We start from the raw sequence: 20,044 nt of genomic DNA on the forward strand, positions 1-20,044 counted from the left end.
CAAAGATCTCATCCATTTGTGGGATATAGACTGACTTTACTCTTGCTCTGTAAGGGCAACATGATTAAACTGCCCTGAATTTTGTTTTAAAAACTTTGATTTTATGTAAATAATTATTTATTGTTAGCAATGGGAAATATTACTGAGTTTCTTTCATTGTGTTATGATAATACACTAAATCAAGGATACTACTGTCAGGCCAAGATTTTGATTGTGTTTTAGAGTGCTTTAAATCTGATCATTTCTGTTGCAGATTCTGTCAAATATCCCGGTTCTCAAAGACTGGGCAGAGAACTGTTATGTCATCCAAGGGTCTTATTTTGAGACTTTCTAATTTCTTCCCAATTTTTATTATCTCCGTTTCTTTCAATTTACAGGTAGCTAGAGGCTCTCTCTTCCAAAGATTGACTCAGACAAGTTTCCCTTTCCTTTTACAGGCAGGAATATGGCTGGTGTGCTCAGATTCTCCAGTTCCATAAGGAGAGCTGAGGAATGTCATACTATAAATCTGGATTTAGGATCTCTGATCCAGAGCCAAAACCGGTAGCTCACAGGACACGAAACATAAAATCAGTATGGCTTTACTCTTCTGGAGGTGATTTACTCAAAAGTTTTGACAGATTAAATTTGTAACAAAAAGTTTTGGACTGGATGGTACATTGTTTGTTTAATTTACTCTTGCTTTATTAAGGATGCAGCACTGGCCATCCACAATGCTTTAACTTTATCAAAGGCTTGCGTCCCATGGCACATTTATGCCTGACAAGAAAGTATAAAACAAGCATACAATTCATGTCTTCTCTGGTTAGTTCTCCAGATATGTAGTCAGAGAACCATGCCTTACACGAATTTGTACTGTTGAATTATGGTTCAGTGCTGAACACGTTGCTGAACTATGGCACAGTACTAAACAACTCATTTGCCAGCATTTCCTATGTATATAAAATTATTTTTAAAGAAACTTTTTAAGCAGAATGATGAAAGATATGGCTTTCACTGTTCTCATAACTGCACTTGTGAAGAATTAAAAAAAAACAACTGTATAAGCAGTAAATCCGACAGCAGTATTTTCTATTAATTTGCACTTAAAAAGTATCAAATGACAAGAAATAGTGTAAATCCAGTGACCAACCTTAAATTTTTGTGGTTTTGCTTATTCTTATCTGAGACAAAATCTTAAGTGCTTCTTTTCTGAAGAGATTGCTTTTCTTCATATTTGCATATCTTGTCCATGAATATGACCGTTCAGGAAAGCTGTAAAAACCTATGTCAATGAAGTTTTATGGTGTAATTAATTTACAAGCATCTCCTATAAATATCTGTTCTTGTGGATTATTACCCTCCTTTTCAGGTTGTGTCTTTTGTCAGTCCTTAATTCATGCAAGCTTTCAAGACAGAAATGAAGCTGAAAAAATCATCTGATAAGAACTATATTCCTCTTAGTTACTATGAAATTTTGTTTGCTTCTCTGCTTGCAATTTTCGTGTGTGTTTGTGTTGGACTGATTGTACTTTCATGGTTATCAATCCAGGAGTTAGAACGAGGTAAGTAGCCAGCCTTTAACCTTTTCAGGAGTTCTTCAGTAGACGTTCAGACTTTGAAGCCAGTGGTGTTGTCACTGTAATCATATTTCATGCTAGGCTTTTAATGCTAGGGGTTTTTTTTGTGTTTGTTGGGGTTTTTTTTATGTTTTGCTCCTCTTCTCCCCTGGAAATTGATGTGAACAAAATAGGCAAAAATGCAAGCACTTGAAGCGTGTCCTGAAGCCATAGAAAAGAATTTTTATGGTTTAGACTTTGGGAGAGGTCGCTGGAATGCAAGCTATAAAGCTTTCGTTATTCAATTTGTATTCATCAACTAGAGAAGGTAATACAGCAAATTGTGAATTTTTGCTTTTTTCTTCATATATGAACTTTGACTCAGGAAGACATTGATAATGCACTGAAGTCTGTGAGGAGCTTTAGGTGTTCTACATCTCTTGGAATGTTTTCATTTTTATAAAAACCAAATTATTTTCAAGTCATTTATTGGTGTGAGAGAGATCCTGCATTAGACAGTCAGCTCCCAGCCCTATGTAAAGTTAAGGTAAAGTCATTCTTAATATTTAGCCAATGCTCAGAATGTGATAGAGTCAAGCTACTGATACTCAAAGTAAACTAAATTAAAAAATCAACTTGGCATGATTTTCAAATGGAACTGAAATTTTGGTTTAAAAATATTGTGGATATATGTTAACTGTGCCTTGGTAAGGCCACATCTGGAGTACTGTGTCAAGTTCTGGGCTCCTCAGTACATGAGACTTATGCAGCTGCTGGAGAGAGTCCAGTAAAGGACTGATGAGATTGTGGAGTCTCCATCCTTGGAGATATTCAAAAGCCATCTGGACATTGTCCTGGCCAACTGGCTTTAGGTGGCCCTGCTTGAGCAGAGGGGTTGGACCAAATGACCTCCAGAGCTCTCTTCCAACCTCAACCCTTCTGTGATCTAGATTTTTGATTGGAAGGAAATGTAGTTAGGTCTATGGAGCCCTCACAGCTAATAGCAAAAAGGCATTTTGAAATGGGGTGAAGGAAACAGGTTAGGCAAAAGTTTCAAGAAACATTTTTTCATCACAGTGATTTTTGTAGCTGAAAAAATAATTCTGATACATTGATGGTTTTGGTGCCTTCATTAACCAAAAGTCCATACTATTTCATACTGAAGTACATGAACACTAAACTAGCTATAAGCCATTTAAAAAAAAATGTTTTGGCAGAATATTAAAGTTTATTTCTTTAGTCGCTATTGTTTGTCATTCCAGATTTTAAAACTTGTTCTCCCTACTGACTTTCTTCCCCTCTTACCAGACTACTATCACATTCCAGTAAAATAAAATGAGCTTAAAGGTAATGATGGTGTATTATTGCATCTAGTTAGAGACAGCTTTAATCAAATTACTTAGGTCTTAGAAGATGAATAGGCAAGAATTTAATCATGTACAAATAATAATTATAAAACATTTTAAAAAATTGTAGTTGACATATATTATAAAAAAAGGCCTTTGCCTTTAACATTTGTTAATTTAAACATTTGTTAATTTAAACATTTGTTTAAATAGTTTTGCAATTGCTGTAAGGATAAATGGTCCTCAAAGAAGCTCAAAGTGGTCTGCTGTTACTAGTTGATAGTAGCAAATTGGTGTCACTAGGCTGTGCCTTCCATCACAAGCTGTTTATTATAGTATTTATCAGTTATTTGCTTTTGTGTTAAAACTAATTTTGGATGTTAATGCCTTCAAACATAACCTAAAAATACCACTGGTACTGTAACTGGTAAGCAAAAGGTATTTTCTATCAATATCAATCACAGTAATTCAGGTCTTATCTGAAAATTTCCAGTGTGCTATACAGTGAGGAAATATTTTGATGTATAATGAATTACTTTATGCATACTTCATATGCTGTAACATATTAAAAATCAAGATTAAATTTGCAGTAAGGACCAGTTATTTAGTTTCCTCAGAAATCCTCCCAGCATTTCATGCATGTATTGGTAAGTAAGGTCAGGTCAAAAATAGTTTGACTAGTCTGACACTAGTGTTTCCAGTGCTGTCATCAAAAATAGCATACATTTATATAAAAAGTGCACAGCATTTAATACAGAAAGTGTGAAGTACTAATTCTAAGTATTTTTAATCCAGAACACACAAAACCATCATAATTCACTATCGTTCTTCCCATATATCTTTGTCCCTTCTGTTAGACATAACTGGACATGCCATTGTCCCCTTTATCCATTCACCGTGCTGCTGGAAAACAGCATTTAAAACAAAATTGGAAGTTATGAGAACCAAGGACAAATAGTATTCATAAAAATATGTTTACAGTAGTAACTATTGTAAACATTGAAAAAAGTCTGTCACTTTTTTAAAATCAGCCCTAGGCAAAACATCTCTGATTACAAAGCAAACCAGGAAGCTAGAAGTTATTGTATTGATGATCTGTGTGGAGTAAAATCTAATATAATGTTTTTCATTTCTTTCTATATAATTCAAAACATTTAATTTTATTTTTAATTATCTAGCTGAAGCAGATGGGAATACTCATGGCTACATAGGAACATTTAAAATACTCTCTGGGACATCATTCACTCCTGCTTTGCAAAACAGATCATCAGCTGATTTCAAAGTCCTTGCCTTTGATGTTGAACAATTGGTAAGAACCTATTGGTGTCTGGTTAATTCAAGAATATGTGGTAGGTACGTTAATTCCCTAACATGACCTGCTGTTGATGGCTTTTTCCTCTCTCCAAACTGACACATTTCAGGTCCTAAGCCTGGTCAGAACTCAATATATTCCTTATTTGTGAAACTCAGTGAAGCATCAAAGAAAAAGTTTGCTTCTGTAGTCTAGATTTGGGAAGGAAAAACTATTTAGTATTAAAACCATGAATGCAGTGTGCAACTGGGTGTATTTTTAAATACTGTATTAGTTCAAGATTTCTCTTTTCCATATAGATACAAAAAGTCTTTCAAGCAAGTGATCTGAAAAACGAATTTGAGAGATGTGAAATTTCCCAGTTCAAGTAGGTACAGTTTAACTGAACTTTGCAAATAAATGTCAAAAGTCATCACAGCTATTTCTCACAGGAGTGCTTACCAATACCTTGCTTTTCAAGAGGTCCTTGGGAACATCCTATATTATTCCTTTCACATCTTACATCTTCCAAGTGCTGCTGTGGGAAGTTTGACACCAATGTGTTTCTTTGGGCAAACTTCCTTCTTGGACTCCTGTATGTCCATGCCTTGACCAAACCAATAAGGCTGAGCCCTAAGACCAACTCACAAAACTTCCATATTTTAAAGAATGGCTAAAATCTTTTTTTACCCAAGGCTTATTAGTTGTACTGCGTTTGCAGGGTTGCTGGCCCTTGCCATCTGGAAGAAAGCTCAGGTTAGATATCTGCTGGCATAAGCTGAGATGAATGGAAATACACTCATATATCCCTATGGACATAGATCCACTTAACTCATATTCCTTAGGGTGTTAGCAAGTGAGGCTGTCATTTGACACCAGGTAAAGCTGCACTCTGTGTGTCCTAAATAGTCCATAAAATAGGTACAGTAAGACCTGCTTTGTTTATTAAAGCTTGTTTGACCTCATTTTCAATATCCTATTATGTTAGTTGTCCTACTGAAGGCCAGCTGGCAAAAAAGTCCAGTATACACAGTGAGGTCTGTAGTGTTAATTCCATCTGCGTTGTTCATAATAAGGTCCCGATTCAGCAAAACACGTGTAATACTGTCTCCCATTATTAAACAGTTTCAGAACACGCTTCCATCCTATCCACAACATTATAAACTGAAGGGGAATCATATGCTTTTGTGTTGTGTTTTGTTTTATTGCTGTTTTTTTTCTACAGGAAATCTGAAGACAGTCATGAAAGATTCAAGAAGTCAGAAATTAGGTAACTGCATATGACAAAGTTTACTTAAAATATGGGCAGGAGACAATGACGCTATTAGTTTGGAAAGTTGTTCTGCGGACAGTGAATAGAGATGTCTTCACTTCTGCTTTGAAATAATACTTGAAATATTACTTTGTCCCAGAAATTATTTTCTAGTTTACTCTTTTCATTTTAAAAGTGTTTACCCCTTTGGGCAATCTCTGTGTTATTTCACCCTTGAAACTCTGCTGAGTCACAAGGATAGCAATAAAAGCTTTTGTTTTCTCAGCATGGCCTAGAGGTTATCAGAAACATGTAATAAATTAAAGAGGAGAGCTTTTTCCATATATTGCAAACTGCAAACTATGCTCAGCAAAATGGCAGGATTAATCACCCCTTATCAAAAAGCACTGCTGAGTCAGTTGCACTTGAGTAGTATAAGTGTTTAAGAATAAAAAAGTTTGCACCTAAATGTAAGTAAACGGAGGAAAACTTTGACAAGCATCATACTTTGGCACTATCTTAAGCTAGTTACAAATATAAAACTTAATAATAGTATCTAGAAGGGGTGGGAGAGAGCAAACAGACAACACTGGATAAAATTCAAGCCCCTTAGAATTTAAATGTAGATTAACCACTGGTATCAAAATATCTGTGCTTTCGCTTTCAGCCATTACTGTTTTCTTATGAGAATTCAGGCAGTCACACAGCTGATCCTCACAGATACAGAATCCATAGATGATGTTTGCTTTATAGAAGTGATTCCTTTGTATTATATTTTTGTAACATGAATATATTATATAATTTTCATAACACTTCAAGGTTCACCATCAATATTTTAGGGCTTACACTAGAAGACCTGTTCAATAACAATAAACCTACTTGTCCTTTAGTTTATTCAAATTCAGCTCCATTGCACCAATTGATATGAATGTTGTTTTGTTTTTTTCCACAGTGAAAATAAGAGTACATAAAGAAAAAACCCTGTTTCTCCAAGGTTTAAACCTAAATTAAGAGGTGTTTCTTTATGTGTCATTTTTGCCAGTCAGCACTTAAAGATAATCTGACTTTGCAAATGGAACCGGTGTTGGAATGAAGTATTATCTAGATGATAAGTCATACATCAGATTTACTTCATTAGTTTGCATAACTAATCACATTCTCTGTTTTGTATTGCTAGTGTTGTCGTGATCTTCAACCTTTATTTTACCCAGATGGTAACAGTTGAGAAAGTAAAAGATGAGTTGGTTTCAGGTATCAACACAAATAAAACTAATCTTACCCAGACTTTGAAAATTGATGTGAAGAGCATACAAGTCACAGGTAATGCTAGTAAACATTTTTTCTCTATATATTGAGAACTGCAGGTCTTTGGCTCCCAAACAGCAAACGGATTGTTACTTATGCTCATGGGTGCCCTCCTGCCCCGTTACACAACTTCCAGTAGCAGCTGAAAGAACCATTTACAACCTCGTCAACTAGAAAGTATGAGTCAGCATTGTGTATGTTCATTAAGAAGGGAGTAAAGGACAAAGGAGTGATTTCCCAGAGAAAAACCACTCAATTTCATCTCTTTCATGTAGCATAACATTTGTAATTTTGTTATCCCTCAAAGCAATTAAGCCCCAACTGTGTTGTTTCATAAGTAAATGCAAATATCATTTTGTTTTGCTAAAGAATAAGGAAAAGGGCTCAGCCTCACAGTGAGTGAAGACTCATTTATTGGAAAGATATCAGTAAGAACAACAAATTGAATACAGAGTGTGGCTTCTGGAGAAGTATGCCCAAGGAACTGACTTCATATTCCTCTAAAGCTTAGGTAAAGAGTAAATGGAAAAAAGGAATGTGACTTTAAAGACTAGGTAGTCTTAAATTCTGCAAATATACAAATATAGTGATTTTATGTAAGTTCTAGAAGATTTATAAAAGCTTAAGTGTAAGCCCAACAAGATCAATGGGAATCCTGGTTTTTACCTCAGTAAGCTTCAAAACAGACCTTCACTGAGGATGAGGATAAAAAGTAATTTGAATCCTTTGAAGTGGAAGTTGATTAGCTGACATTTGAAGACCTGCTGGAGATACTATTAAGTAGCACCTGATTGCTTTAAGAGGAGTGGGACATCTGGTGTGCAATGTCTCTTACTCTATTCTAAAAGGTGCATTTTTTGCTAAGTACTTCATATATTCAAAGGCTAAAATCAGAGTCTTGACATCTTTATTTCTCTTCACTACTTGCACCACATATAAGAAGTTGTTCTAAATAACTGCACATCACTGTAGAAAGTGATTGCTCATTATACTTCAAAAATGCCACCAAAGAAAATTATGAAGAGCTTTTTAAAGGTTGTATATCTATTGATGAATTTTGAAGTAGTCAAACTTTTATTTCCGTGGATCATTAAAATGCCTCTTTTCACATGAGATATCATCTGTCCGTTCCATCAGGAGTGCTTCAATAAAATAACAACTGTAACTAATTAACAATCATAATCATATATGGCACTTTTGCATCCTATATCTCAGTATGTTCTGCAAGAGAAGTTTTATTCCTATTTCAGAGAGAGAGGGAACTACAACACAGGTGTGACTTGCTTGAAATCAGTTTTCACAGTGATTAAAAGTAACTTTCTTTGCTGCAAATTATCTCAGGTTAATTTTAACTCAATTTATCTGATCTAAATACTGTTCTATAAGACACAGGTGCTCTGAATATCTCCATAGTATAAAAAGTGTCAAGACAGAGGTTTGCCAGATGAAGACATTTTATATGCAAGACAATGAGTAGGGACTGAGGATTGAAAGGGATTAATATGGATCTTTCCCCTTAGGAAGATCAGAGTTTGAGAAAAGGCTGGGAAGAGGGTGAGATGGTCAAAAGGAGGGAAGTGGAACACTGCTAGTGATTCAAAGAGAAATAGTCACAGCTGATTTTTTTTTCTAACCTTTCTTTCTCTGAGTTGTATAAAACTAGATACTGTGCTATAAAAGGAGTTTATAATGAACTTGCTTTCTTCCTGTAGCTGCTGAAAATCTTACTACAATGATGCCTTTAACTTCGTCAGGTCAGTATCTTTCATAAAACAGAAGCTATTTTTTGTTAGCAATACAACATGAAGAAACATAAGAGTTGCTGTTCAGCTGGTGTAACTTAGTAAAGCTGCCTTGGCTGTAGTTAGGGCTTGACTGCTAGGGTCCATTCAGTGACAGTTAGCTGCCCTTCATCATTTCTGACCATTTGAGAAAACAGGGCAGGGTACCAGATCAGGAGCTTCGTGCAATTTATGTGAGCTAAAGAAATGCATCTATGAATATAGGAGCCAAGTATTTATTGATAGTCTAATTACAGCCATAACAATGAAAGATTTATTATTAGTCTAGTTACAGGCCTAGTAATGTATATAGTCCAAAGTGTACAATTACTACAGCTTATTTCCAATGATACAGTTGAAACTCCTAACATACGAATTTTGTCCTGTCTATCCCTTCCTCTGGTATGCTATCTCAATGCTCCCCTGAGTTCTAGGTTCAATGTTGCTAATCATCCCAAAGAAGAAATTGGGAGGTGGGGGGGGAGGTACCACAGGGAGGGGGGAGTTGGGAGTTGTCAGCACCCCAGGATGGAATGGGAATGATGTTCTTGGTGTGGATTCCTTCCCCCTTGGTCTTGGGTCTGCTTGGGGTCATTTTTGTATGTTTGCTAACACTGTCTGCTGCTTTGTTCTTTCTGTTTCAGTCCAAATCCCACCATATACCCAAGTTTTACCATATGTGGTATGTTTACATGTGCTGGATGCTTGAATTTTGGCTCTGTTGACCCTAAAAACATCCTTATCCACCTCACTGTTACTTTAGTGAGATCATGCAGTAACTGACCGTTGTGATTTGTGTTTATGCCACTGATGCCTCTGTCACTGTCCTGTGCTTTTCCTTTCATGACTTGTGCTGTCAGCCTGTGCGTGCACTTTTGGGAGTGCCTGTAACAATCCCAATTTTTTTCAACAGTTTTCAAGATGTAGTGTCCTGATAACTGTTGTATTAGAACTGCTTGCTCATGCGTGCATCCTTGTTTTAGGTCTTCGAATGTTTAATTCCTTCCAAAATAGTGATCCTTTAGAAAATATATAGACAGGTATGTAGGTAGATACATATGTATATAACACTTCGGAAACTACTGTGAAGCTATGAATGAAGCTTCCTTCTCTGAATGTAGCTGTGTGAGAACAGTCCATCCAACTGCACGCTCCCTGCACCTTCTGCTGGCCTCTTCTCTCTCTCTGCCAGAGGAACTGTGTCCTTAAATTTGCTGACATAGAATGCTCCATAATCCATTTAATACAAAATGGCCTAGCTTAGTTTAATAGTGTGTGCTAAATCAGCATCTTTTGATAGAAAATTATTAGGAGGTCCTCATGCAAGTTTGTGCACTAATACATCTGGGAGAGCAGGAACATCCAACAAAAGTAAGTCTGTAATGGCCAATGATCAGCAACTTCTGCCAGCAAAACTGACAGATGGCAAACTATAGAGAAGGCATTACTATGTCTCTTACTTTATTCCTTCTGGCCCTTCATCTTAGAAACTAAGGGACAGGATCTATTAACTGTAGTGACATGGGGATCTTTTTCAGCTGAGGGTATCATCATCTTACCAGCATATTTGAGTCTTAATGTAGAAAGTAAAAATAGTAAACAGGATGCTAATGCAAATTCAAAGAGGAAAAAAGAAAAGACTATTTAGGAGCTGGAAATGCCAGGGGCATCCTCAGTGATTGTTATTAAAAGCACCACTAAGTGGAAGTTGTGTTGGAGCAATCACAAATAAGCATTCCATTTTTCAAAAATGTTTTGCAGTTACTATCACTAATAAAAATTACTTATGTACCTAGGCATTTGTTCATGTGTAAATATGTATACATACAGGTATGTATTTATGCCTGTATGTGAATATACAAAGACTAGATAGGTTTGAGGCTCCTCTCCTCACACTGCAATAACTGATTTGTTGAGCAATATTATTTATAAGAAAATGTACATATACATTTAGTACTAATATTAAAGTTGTCATAATTTGTCTTGTTTCAACAGCTCCCATGAGTCTAACTACAAGCTCCCTGACACCGGCTTCAGGTTAGAACTTTTACATACCAGGGAAAGACAAGAAATCATTGCTGTTATTTTAATGGGAAAAAAATAACATAAGTCTTTTGAAGTTATTGAAAAGCATGTGACTAGAGCTAAAAGAATGAGATTTAAAATACACTTGGGTTCCACATTATTTTTATGTTTATTGTGACATTTGACCTTCAGGGTCAAGCCATGCAAGCTGGCTTTGCCATTTTATTACCTAGGCTGGGGTTTGGGGATACAGCAAATAATGCAGATATAAGAGCAGACTCGCTGATGCTTATTTCTGCGCAAGCAACTGCAGAGGTGCTCCCAGGGAGAAAGAATTAAATTCCTAGCCTTGGGTTGTGTTTGCCCAGGTAGGTTCAGGACAGCTCACTACAAGCAAGTCCTCAACGACTGCAGGTAGGTAACTACGTATGGGAAGAAGCAGGGAGGTTATAGGAAACAGTCTTAGATCTTAGATGAGTTAATTTTAACTCATTGATCTAAATACTGTTCTATAAGACACAGGTGCTCTGAATATCTCCATAGTATAAAAAGTGTAAAGACAGAGGTTTGCCAGATGAAGACATTTTATATGCAAGACAATGAGTAGGGACTGAGGATTGAAAGGGATTAATATGGATCTTTCCCCTTAGGAAGATCAGAGTTTGAGAAAAGGCTGGGAAGAGGGTGAGATGGTCAAAAGGAGGGAAGTGGAACACTGCTAGTGATTCAAAGAGAAATAGTCACAGCTGATTTTTTTTTCTAACCTTTCTTTCTCTGAGTTGTATAAAACTAGATACTGTGCTATAAAAGGAGTTTATAATGAACTTGCTTTCTTCCTGTAGCTGCTGAAAATCTTACTACAATGATGCCTTTAACTTCGTCAGGTCAGTATCTTTCATAAAACAGAAGCTATTTTTTGTTAGCAATACAACATGAAGAAACATAAGAGTTGCTGTTCAGCTGCTAGGGTCCATTCAGTGACAGTTAGCTGCCCTTCATCATTTCTGACCATTTGAGAAAACAGTGATCTGAACACCACAGAAGCTGGCATTACCATATCATTGCCTAAGCTGGCATTTGGGAATACAGCAAATAATGCAGATATAAGAGCAGACTAGCTGCTGCTTAGTTCTGCACAAGCAACTGCAGAGGTGCTTCCAGGGAGCAAGAAGTAAATTTCTATCCTTGGGTTGTGTTTGCGCAGGTTCAGGACAACTCACTACAAGCAAGTCCTCAACAACTGCAGGTAGGTAACTATGTGTGGGGAGAAGCAGAGAGGTTATATGAAACAGTCTCAGATCTTAGAATTACACTGTTTGTGTACAGCCTCTTCTCGCGTCATTCAATTCTCGCATCCCATTCCTACAAATACACAATATGCGGGTTTACCGTTGATTTGACTAAGGAGACCTCTTCAAAGAGAAAGGACTTCTAAGACTACTTTCTGCAAAAATTGTATATGTGTTGTGTATATTGATGTATATATATTGATACGCATACTGACTGCTCATTTCTGTTTCCTATTATTTCTTGGGGCTTTTTAAAAAAAAAAAAAAAAAAAAAAAAAACTCTTAGCAAACTCTCACATTATTTCCAATGGACAGAAAGCCAAAGCTGTCTGAATATTTGAAATCCTCCCCTAGCCTTATTAAATGGTGACATATATATGACATTTATAAGCATATTCAAATGGGTCTAATGTGTTTACTGCCATTTTTTAGTTGAGTATAGCAATTACATTGCAATTTAGGGGAATTTGCCATTTAAAAAACTGTCAAAATGTTTTACTAGAAAATGTTCGTTTCTTTCTATCCAGTAGGTGGCAATGCTGTTTAGTTTTATGAGTTGAAGAATAAAACTAGAATTGATCACGTCGTATGTAAACAATGTTTTCTTGCATAGTGGGCTTGTGCAAAACATATTTCTACATTATTGGTTGAGTTTTTGTTCTGGGTCTAGAATGCACAGTTTTGTCTCCACTTATCTGTGGCAATTCATTCATTGGTACTGTATCACCTCCAACCCTTGACTAAAGTATGTTTTGTTTGCTTCAGTTACCAATTGGATGAAAAATGGCAGCTCTTTTTCTTTACACTGTCTACAATGCTAACACTGAAAGTGTTTTGTAAAGCACTTTGAAATTCTACAATACATCCAAACCAATTTCAGTCTTTGTCACTTATACTGATATCATACAATACAATATCATACAAGCATTTACTTAATCTGATTACAGAGCTAAAGTTTTATGAAAAAATAAATCAAGCAATAATGGTTAGAGGCTGTAAGATCAGTTTTACAAATTAATATTTTTTTCTTGCATAAGAAATTTTGACCTTTTCCAGTAAGCATTTACTGAAGTAAAGAAAAGGAACTATGTGAATACTGCTAGGTGAATAATTTCCATAGAATTTAATGCAATTTTCAAGAATTTTGAAATTAGTAGTTATCCAAAGCTTATTTTAGCTGCATGTTTTTATTCACCTTAATAGGACCTACTTGAATTCCACAGATGTCTAAAACCAAAACCATCTAAAGACTGAGAGAGCATGTTTGCAGTGGATGAACATTTATGCTCTGGGAAAATACTGTTAGTGAAATTCCACAATTTTAAGGATCTGCCCATGTATTCTTTTTGCAGTAATTAGCTCTTAACTTATAAACTTAATTTGCAAATCTGAAAAGAATAGGGTTTCTAATGTTCCTGGTATTTGAAGATCCAGTCTTAAAGGCTTTCATTTTCAAGATATGCTAGTTAAAAAATGAGATTCTTTGGCATGATGAAGTGCAACTTTGTGATGTATTGAAGTTGAAGAAATTAAATTAAATTGTATTCAACTAAACCCAGAGATTTTTCACTGTTATTTAAACCAAAGTAAAGTTTTCTCGTGTTATTCAACATAAGAAATTGGAAAATGTCATTTATTATATTGCCTAAAGTAGTTTATTTGGGTAGAGGAAGGAAATGAGAAGTCATGGAAATTTTCTTCCAGCCCTACTTCAAGCTTAATTTCAGAAAAAGAAAATGTCACTTCTGAGAACTTCCTCCATTCTGTGCCAAATTTATCTTTTTAGTATGTGATATTTCATTCCAGGCTTCTAAAAATGTAGTTTTGTAAAACACAATCGAGTGGATGATTTGATTTGTGCTAGAGTAAGCAGAGGTAAGTCAATTTTCCTTTGTAGTGAAAGTGCATTACTGCTGTGCTGTTATTGCTGTTGTCCTTATTATTTCAGCTGAGTGTTTGCCACCTGCTGAACTTTGTGATGATGGTGTAACCTGCATTAGAAAAGATTTATTTTGTGATGGGGTCTTGGACTGCCTGGATGGTTCAGATGAATCTGAAAAAAGATGTGGTAAGAATGTAAACCCCTGTAAATCAGTCTTTTTAAACATACTTAAACCTGTTATTAGTTTGTAAATAGTTTATAGGCAATAAACTGCACAGTGAAGTCCAAATCAATTCTACTAAAAATAATAACAAGAAAGGTTGTTGTAATCTTTATCTTGTAAAGGGAAACAATTGTCTTTAAAATTCTCATTAAAGAAGAATATGCTTAATAAATAATGAAGAAATATTACAATCTGGTTATAATAATATTATATATAAAAATATTATAATAAGAATTACAGAATGTTAAATAATAAAATATTAGACATTGTTTACTATATAAATATTAATAATATTAATAAATATAATATAAATTATAAAATAATATAGAAATTTCATATGAAGTTGTGTACCAATAAAATCAAATCATGTTCTTTCCAAATAAATTAACATTATGACCCTATACAGACATAAAGTCACATTACCTAGTATCAGAAACCACCTAATGGTATATTTGGAGTCAGAAGAGAGGCTTCTCTTTTGATTCCAGCATTAAGAATATCATCATACAAACAGCTTTTCCCAGGTTACTGTGTTCACTCAGATACATTGATATTGTACATCCAGAAACTTAAATGGGGGGAGGGGGAAGCAGTGGCAGCATTTTGCAGCCAGGGCAGGCAAGTGTGACTGCTGCCACAGCAGAATGGAGCCCTGGCAGGCGCTCTAACTCTGTTTGTGGGCCGCTCACCGGCATCTCACTACACCAAGTGTCTGGATGACTCTGACACAAATGTTTGGGTTGCTGGCACCGCAGTGAGAGATGCAAGATGATGATGTGAAAATCTGGGCAACCGGCTCTAGGTGGCCCTGCTTGAGCAGGGGGTTGGGCCAGATGACCTCCAGAGGTTCCTTCCAACCTCAACCCTTCTGTGATTCTGTGAAAATCTTACAAACCTGAAACCTGATTGGTTTTTAATGGAAAAAGTTTATGTCCTTCAGTGCCAGTGAGTTTGTTTCCCTTTATCTGACTGCCTCGTTTGCCTGAGCACCTTTTTGTGCAGAGCAGCCATTACTCCATGTAGCAGTGAACACTGTGAAATTGTACTAAGGAGTCTGACTATGTTGCTGCTCTACCAAAGTGCATGTGCAGCTTTTTGGTGGAGAAGCATGTATGTTAATGTTGTCTGCATTGCTCTTCACAGTCTCAGCTCTCAGTTAAAAGTCTGTAAAGTTTTCTTGCAAAGAGAACTTTGCAAATGTTTTAGAAGTTGGAGCAATTAACTCCTTGAGAGTTTTGTTTGCTTTTTAAATATAGAATTTGGTGCTAGAAATCTGAAAAGTTTATTTCCCTTCTGCTCTGAGAACAGCCTTCTGAACTTTCCTGAGAATAACGGTGGGGACAGTCTGCTCTGAGCTTTCAGCAACATGTAAAATGCTGGGCTCTGGTTTAAAAACAAACAAGCAAGTAAAAGACCAATTTTTTTTTAAAGAATCTGCAAGCCTGATTCTGAAGGCTGGTGACATGCTGACTCCTTCTGCCAGAAGTGGAATTTTGTTCAGAAAAAAAAGGTGAATTGCAGACCTGCCCATTACCTGCATTTTTCTGAGTGCAGCCAACTCAGAAGAGAGACTTAGCTGAACTTTTTTGGGAAAATATCCATCAAAATACTTCAGTAGAATATCTACTGAAACACAGTCAAATGTCTATTTAGCATAACAGCTGCATCCAGCTAGATCATAAGAATGATGGGCTCTGAGCAGGTCCCCTACAGTTGAGGAAATCAGAAGGTCCTAAAGCAGCCTCAGCTAGACCTTTGCTCCACTGCAAGCGTTAAGGTAGCACAACCCCAAAGAGTTATTCAGTCATTCATTTCTACCATCATACTGTTGTATTGAGACATGGATTTTGTTTGGGGTATTTGTTTATTTTATTTTAGATATAGCTAAATTAAAAAAGTGCAGAACCTTATAGTTAAAAAGTAGTATTATACATCTCATCAAAGTGAATGCTTTTTAGTTACCATGAATGATTAGGTCTGAGTTTACGAGTTTTGCTCACATTTTATTAATGACATTACAGTCAGACCTGTCATGTAGAACAGAATTTAATTGGTATTCATACATTAGTAGATACAGACAAAGATAAGCTCACCTACTTGCAGTCAAAGCTACGTAGACATGACTCAGCTGTGCCCTGGTGGCTACACAGTGGTTTAAGTTATGAATTGTGCCTGAGTAGAGTTTTTCAGCTGAGGCGTAGCCTCTTATGCACATGGCTTTTGGATCTGATTTCCATCTCTCCCTGAACCTCTACCAAATATAAATTGTGAATATCCTGCTCCTTTGTAACTGGGGATATTATTTCTTAATCAACATTTTAACAGTGACTAAAGAATATGCACAACTGAGGTGAAAATTTCAGGAATGCACATACAAGTAAAAATAGACAGAATGTCCACTTCAGGGAGCTGGATGGTTTGCGCCTGTTCATTTTCACTGATGCCTGGTATTTCCAAGCAATTCATTTGGTTACTATTAGTTTAGCAGTTTCAGCTCACAATCTTACAGACATACAGTTCTGGCTGGAGGACGAATTGCTGCTCCATGACTCTTGTGTTACATTTTCAGTCTTAAAATTTTCCATCCAAAAGCTCAGAGCTTTTCTAAATTTATATATTTAGGTTTATTAGCAGACTTTGCAAAACCAATGGAATGAGTGGCAATAAGCCCTATGCACGTTTGGGACACCTGCCAATTTTTCCACCTCTTTGATTTTTCACTTATGTCCCATCCCTACAGTAATTTAATACAGTCATATAAAAGCTAAAATTGTCTAGATTTTCAGAAGTGCTTCAGAGTTTCACAATGAGATTTACAGCCAATTCATAATTTGTGCTACAAGTGCTCTTGCACAAAATGTAATTGCTGCCCTTTAAACAACTTGGTTTGTTTTTTCATCTTGATTATTATTCCTATTATTAGTAGTAGAACTTCTGATTTTAGAATATGTTAGTGGTTTTAAAATATAGAATACAAGGGTGAATTTTAATAGTTTCTTCCTGCATTAGACAGAATTCAGTAAAATCTCAGATTCTCAGCAGAGATTCAGGCAACTGAACACCTTCATTTTTTTGGTTTTATTGATTAAAATTATCTTGAAAGGTTTCTTCCTTGCTCTGCAATGCAGTGCAGTAACAAAAGGCATTGCAAAAGCGCAGTTAGCAATTTCAAAGAAAGGGTCTCTAGAGAAATGCGAAAGTCTGAACAGTATCTATTAATAATGGCTGGTATTTCTGAAAAGCAGCCATGTACCACGTAAATGTAAGGAAAGGGAGACTGGAGGCTGATCCCAGGAGGTGTTTCTCTCTGCAGACTCTCTTTGCAGTTATTATATGTCTAGGCTAACATTTTGTGATTACCTACCTCACAGCATCACTACAGTACTGAGAGAAATTAATCATATGTAAGCCAGGAAGTAACGTACTGCCCTTGGCAGAGAAAGGTCCTGTCAAGTGAAATATGTAGGCTTGGTCTGGCCAGTTTGGGGAGCTTCTCCCTGCAATTCAAGGGTATCAGGATTAAGCCCTCCTAATGTGCCCTGCATGCAACATAAGTAAATAGAAATGGACAGCAAGATGCATGTTGGGGAAGCAGTGAAAGTGGTGCCTACAAAAGATATCTCCTGTCTCATTAGAACAACTGAAGCTTTTCTGAGGGCTCCAGGAGGAGGCAGAAATGTAATGACTTCTGTGACCCTGCCTGCCTTTGACCACAGCTGCCTCCTCCCTGCAATGAGGAAGCACTGGGAGGTTCTTCAGGGAAATAGGACCAGTCCCTGCTATCTTCCTGCTTGTTCCTGAGATACTAACCACTGACTATTGCTAGGCTGTGGATGAGCAGCCTAAGGACTTTTGCCTGAATCTTTCTGTCCTGTTTCAAGTTACTCACTGTCTCTTAAGAGATAAGAAGGAACAAATAAAAGGAAACAAGAACAGAAGAAATGATTGTTGACAAGAGCAAACTTTTGTAATTAATTTTATTAGAGCAGTATGCTATATCTCTTTTTATTACTGCCAGTGTTATAAACTCCTTTTTAGATCAGGATGTGTCTCGCTAGCTACTTGTCAACAGTACCACTTTTTTGCACAGTTCGCTAATAACAAACTGGGTACTTTCCTTCTCGCACTGATTTTATTCTTCTTAACGGGATATGGTTGTAAATATTAGCCCATTGGTAAGGACAAGAAACACATAAATTGGAATGGACAGAAAAAATACTTCTGTACCAATATCCAGCTCTAAAACTGTAGCCTATTCTGTTAAAAAGGTTGTATAGAATAGTAACTCTTTCTTTCACGGACCTTTTTTGTCTATGTATTTAAAATCTTATGTGTTCTGTTTTCCTCTCAAAGGCTATGAAGACTACAAAAGGGAATATGTTTCTGTCCCAGCTCATATATTAGACATATCATTGTTAGTGAAGTTCTTTCTGCACAGTCTTTATTAACAGTGCATGCATGAGTCTGACTGAAACAAAGCTTAATTTTTATGTTGTGTTTGCTACAGTGGTAGTCAGAAAGAATTTTACACTTATAGAATGAACAGACAAGGAGCCCTGATTTATCATTTTATATATCATTTCCCAGAGGAGGACTACGCTCAATGAAATTTCCATTTAATTTTCTGTATGATTGATTATTCATAATTTGGATGGTCATTATAGGTATGATTTCATTTCTGATGTTAATGAAAAGCTCTATGATTTCTGATTATCTGCCCTAAATTGATGAACTTGTCCTTACCTCTCCAGACAACCATGTATGGTACTGATTTTAGCCTTATTTGAAAGATCTATGATGCTTTCTGAAAAACTGAAAAAAAAATATCATCAGACAGTTTCCTAACGTAATGTTCAAGAGATGCAGCAAAAGCTTCAACAGTGCTTCAGTGTCTGCTGAAATAAAATAACTCTACATGAATTAGCATTTCCAGTCTTGCTGAGGCTTAAAACTACATTTTTTTTAATAACTAATTTTTAAACTAAAGAACATGTGTAGAATAGAATAGCAGCACCAAGGCAACAAAACTAATAAAAGCTTTTTGAAAAAATATATGATGATGGATGACATTTACCTCAGATGAATGAATTTGATAGCTGGCAGGAAACTTGGGGAGAGGAACTACGAAGGTCATAAAAGTAGAGATAGCAATAGTCAACCATATCCCTTCTTGCTTTTATTCACGTGATATCAAATTGTTTCTGGTAGTGCAAACACAGTTTCCTGATTTAAAGTAGCTGTATATAAGAACTGTTAAGCCAAGATCCTGTTTCCTTACAAATGTATAAAATAAAATGAAAGAAAGAGTTGGATTAGTTGAATCCAACTGCTGGATTTTAATTATTTGGATTGGTTTGGACTAGTTTTAAAATTTAAAAGTGAATTACCTGTACTGCTTTTCTTCTCATATACTACCTTGAGATCAAATAGTCATAGGAATTAGAAGTGGGAGTATGTTGGCAGTGTGTTTTACTTTGTCTTCCCATTGTTGCTTACAAAGCCTTTCCAGGGTAATCCGTGTAAACCAATATCTAAGGTCACCCTCATTTTGGCTCTGATTCTGTTTTTCAAATGGCATTTTGACAAATGTTCTTCATTATATCTTTACAGCTGCAGTTTGTGATGGAAAATTTATGTTGACTGATTCCTCTGGGTTTTTTCACTCTATGAATTATCCAAAACCATATAATGCAAATATCGTTTGCCAATGGATTATACTGTAAGCCATTTTCCAATAATTTTCTACCTAACGTTTTTTTGATTATGAGGTGATATTGTTTCCTGCACATCAACCTTGTGCCATTTGTTTGTATTCCCAAATACCCTAGCATGGGAAATATGTAATAGTATTTTCTCCTTTGTATTTATGTAACTTTTCTTTAAAAACTTGCATACCTAAAACCCATAACTATATCAATAATTTTCCCACTTATGAAAATTCTTAGGTATGATTTTGAGAAATATTATGTATTATATGCATGCACAGGAACATATTTGTAAGCCCAAAATAAATCACATAACTCAAAATAATTTCAAGATATTTGTTTCAAAGTATTACAATAAATACTAGTCTTTAGGTAATTGTTTTATATGATATAACTGTTACTAACAG

General features: G+C 35.8%; 1 protein-coding gene across 1 annotated transcript in view; it reads left to right on the forward strand.

Moving 5' to 3' along the window:
- Window positions 1-1,399: 1,399 nt before the first annotated feature.
- The window catches only part of TMPRSS15 (transmembrane serine protease 15), a gene marked incomplete at both ends in the record, with an annotated part of 56,380 nt that continues 37,735 nt past the window's right edge, over window positions 1,400-20,044 (forward strand). Inside the window, 10 exon segments of the mRNA XM_082336435.1 lie at window positions 1,400-1,544; window positions 4,063-4,193; window positions 4,496-4,563; window positions 5,401-5,445; window positions 6,605-6,747; window positions 11,381-11,426; window positions 11,688-11,689; window positions 11,692-11,784; window positions 13,776-13,895; window positions 19,543-19,651. Of these exon segments, the coding sequence (XP_082192561.1) occupies window positions 1,400-1,544; window positions 4,063-4,193; window positions 4,496-4,563; window positions 5,401-5,445; window positions 6,605-6,747; window positions 11,381-11,426; window positions 11,688-11,689; window positions 11,692-11,784; window positions 13,776-13,895; window positions 19,543-19,651 (902 nt within the window).

This window comes from Platalea leucorodia (genome assembly GCF_965183815.1).
Source record: "Platalea leucorodia genome assembly, chromosome: 2".
In the NCBI taxonomy this organism is placed as follows: Eukaryota; Metazoa; Chordata; class Aves; order Pelecaniformes; family Threskiornithidae; genus Platalea; species Platalea leucorodia.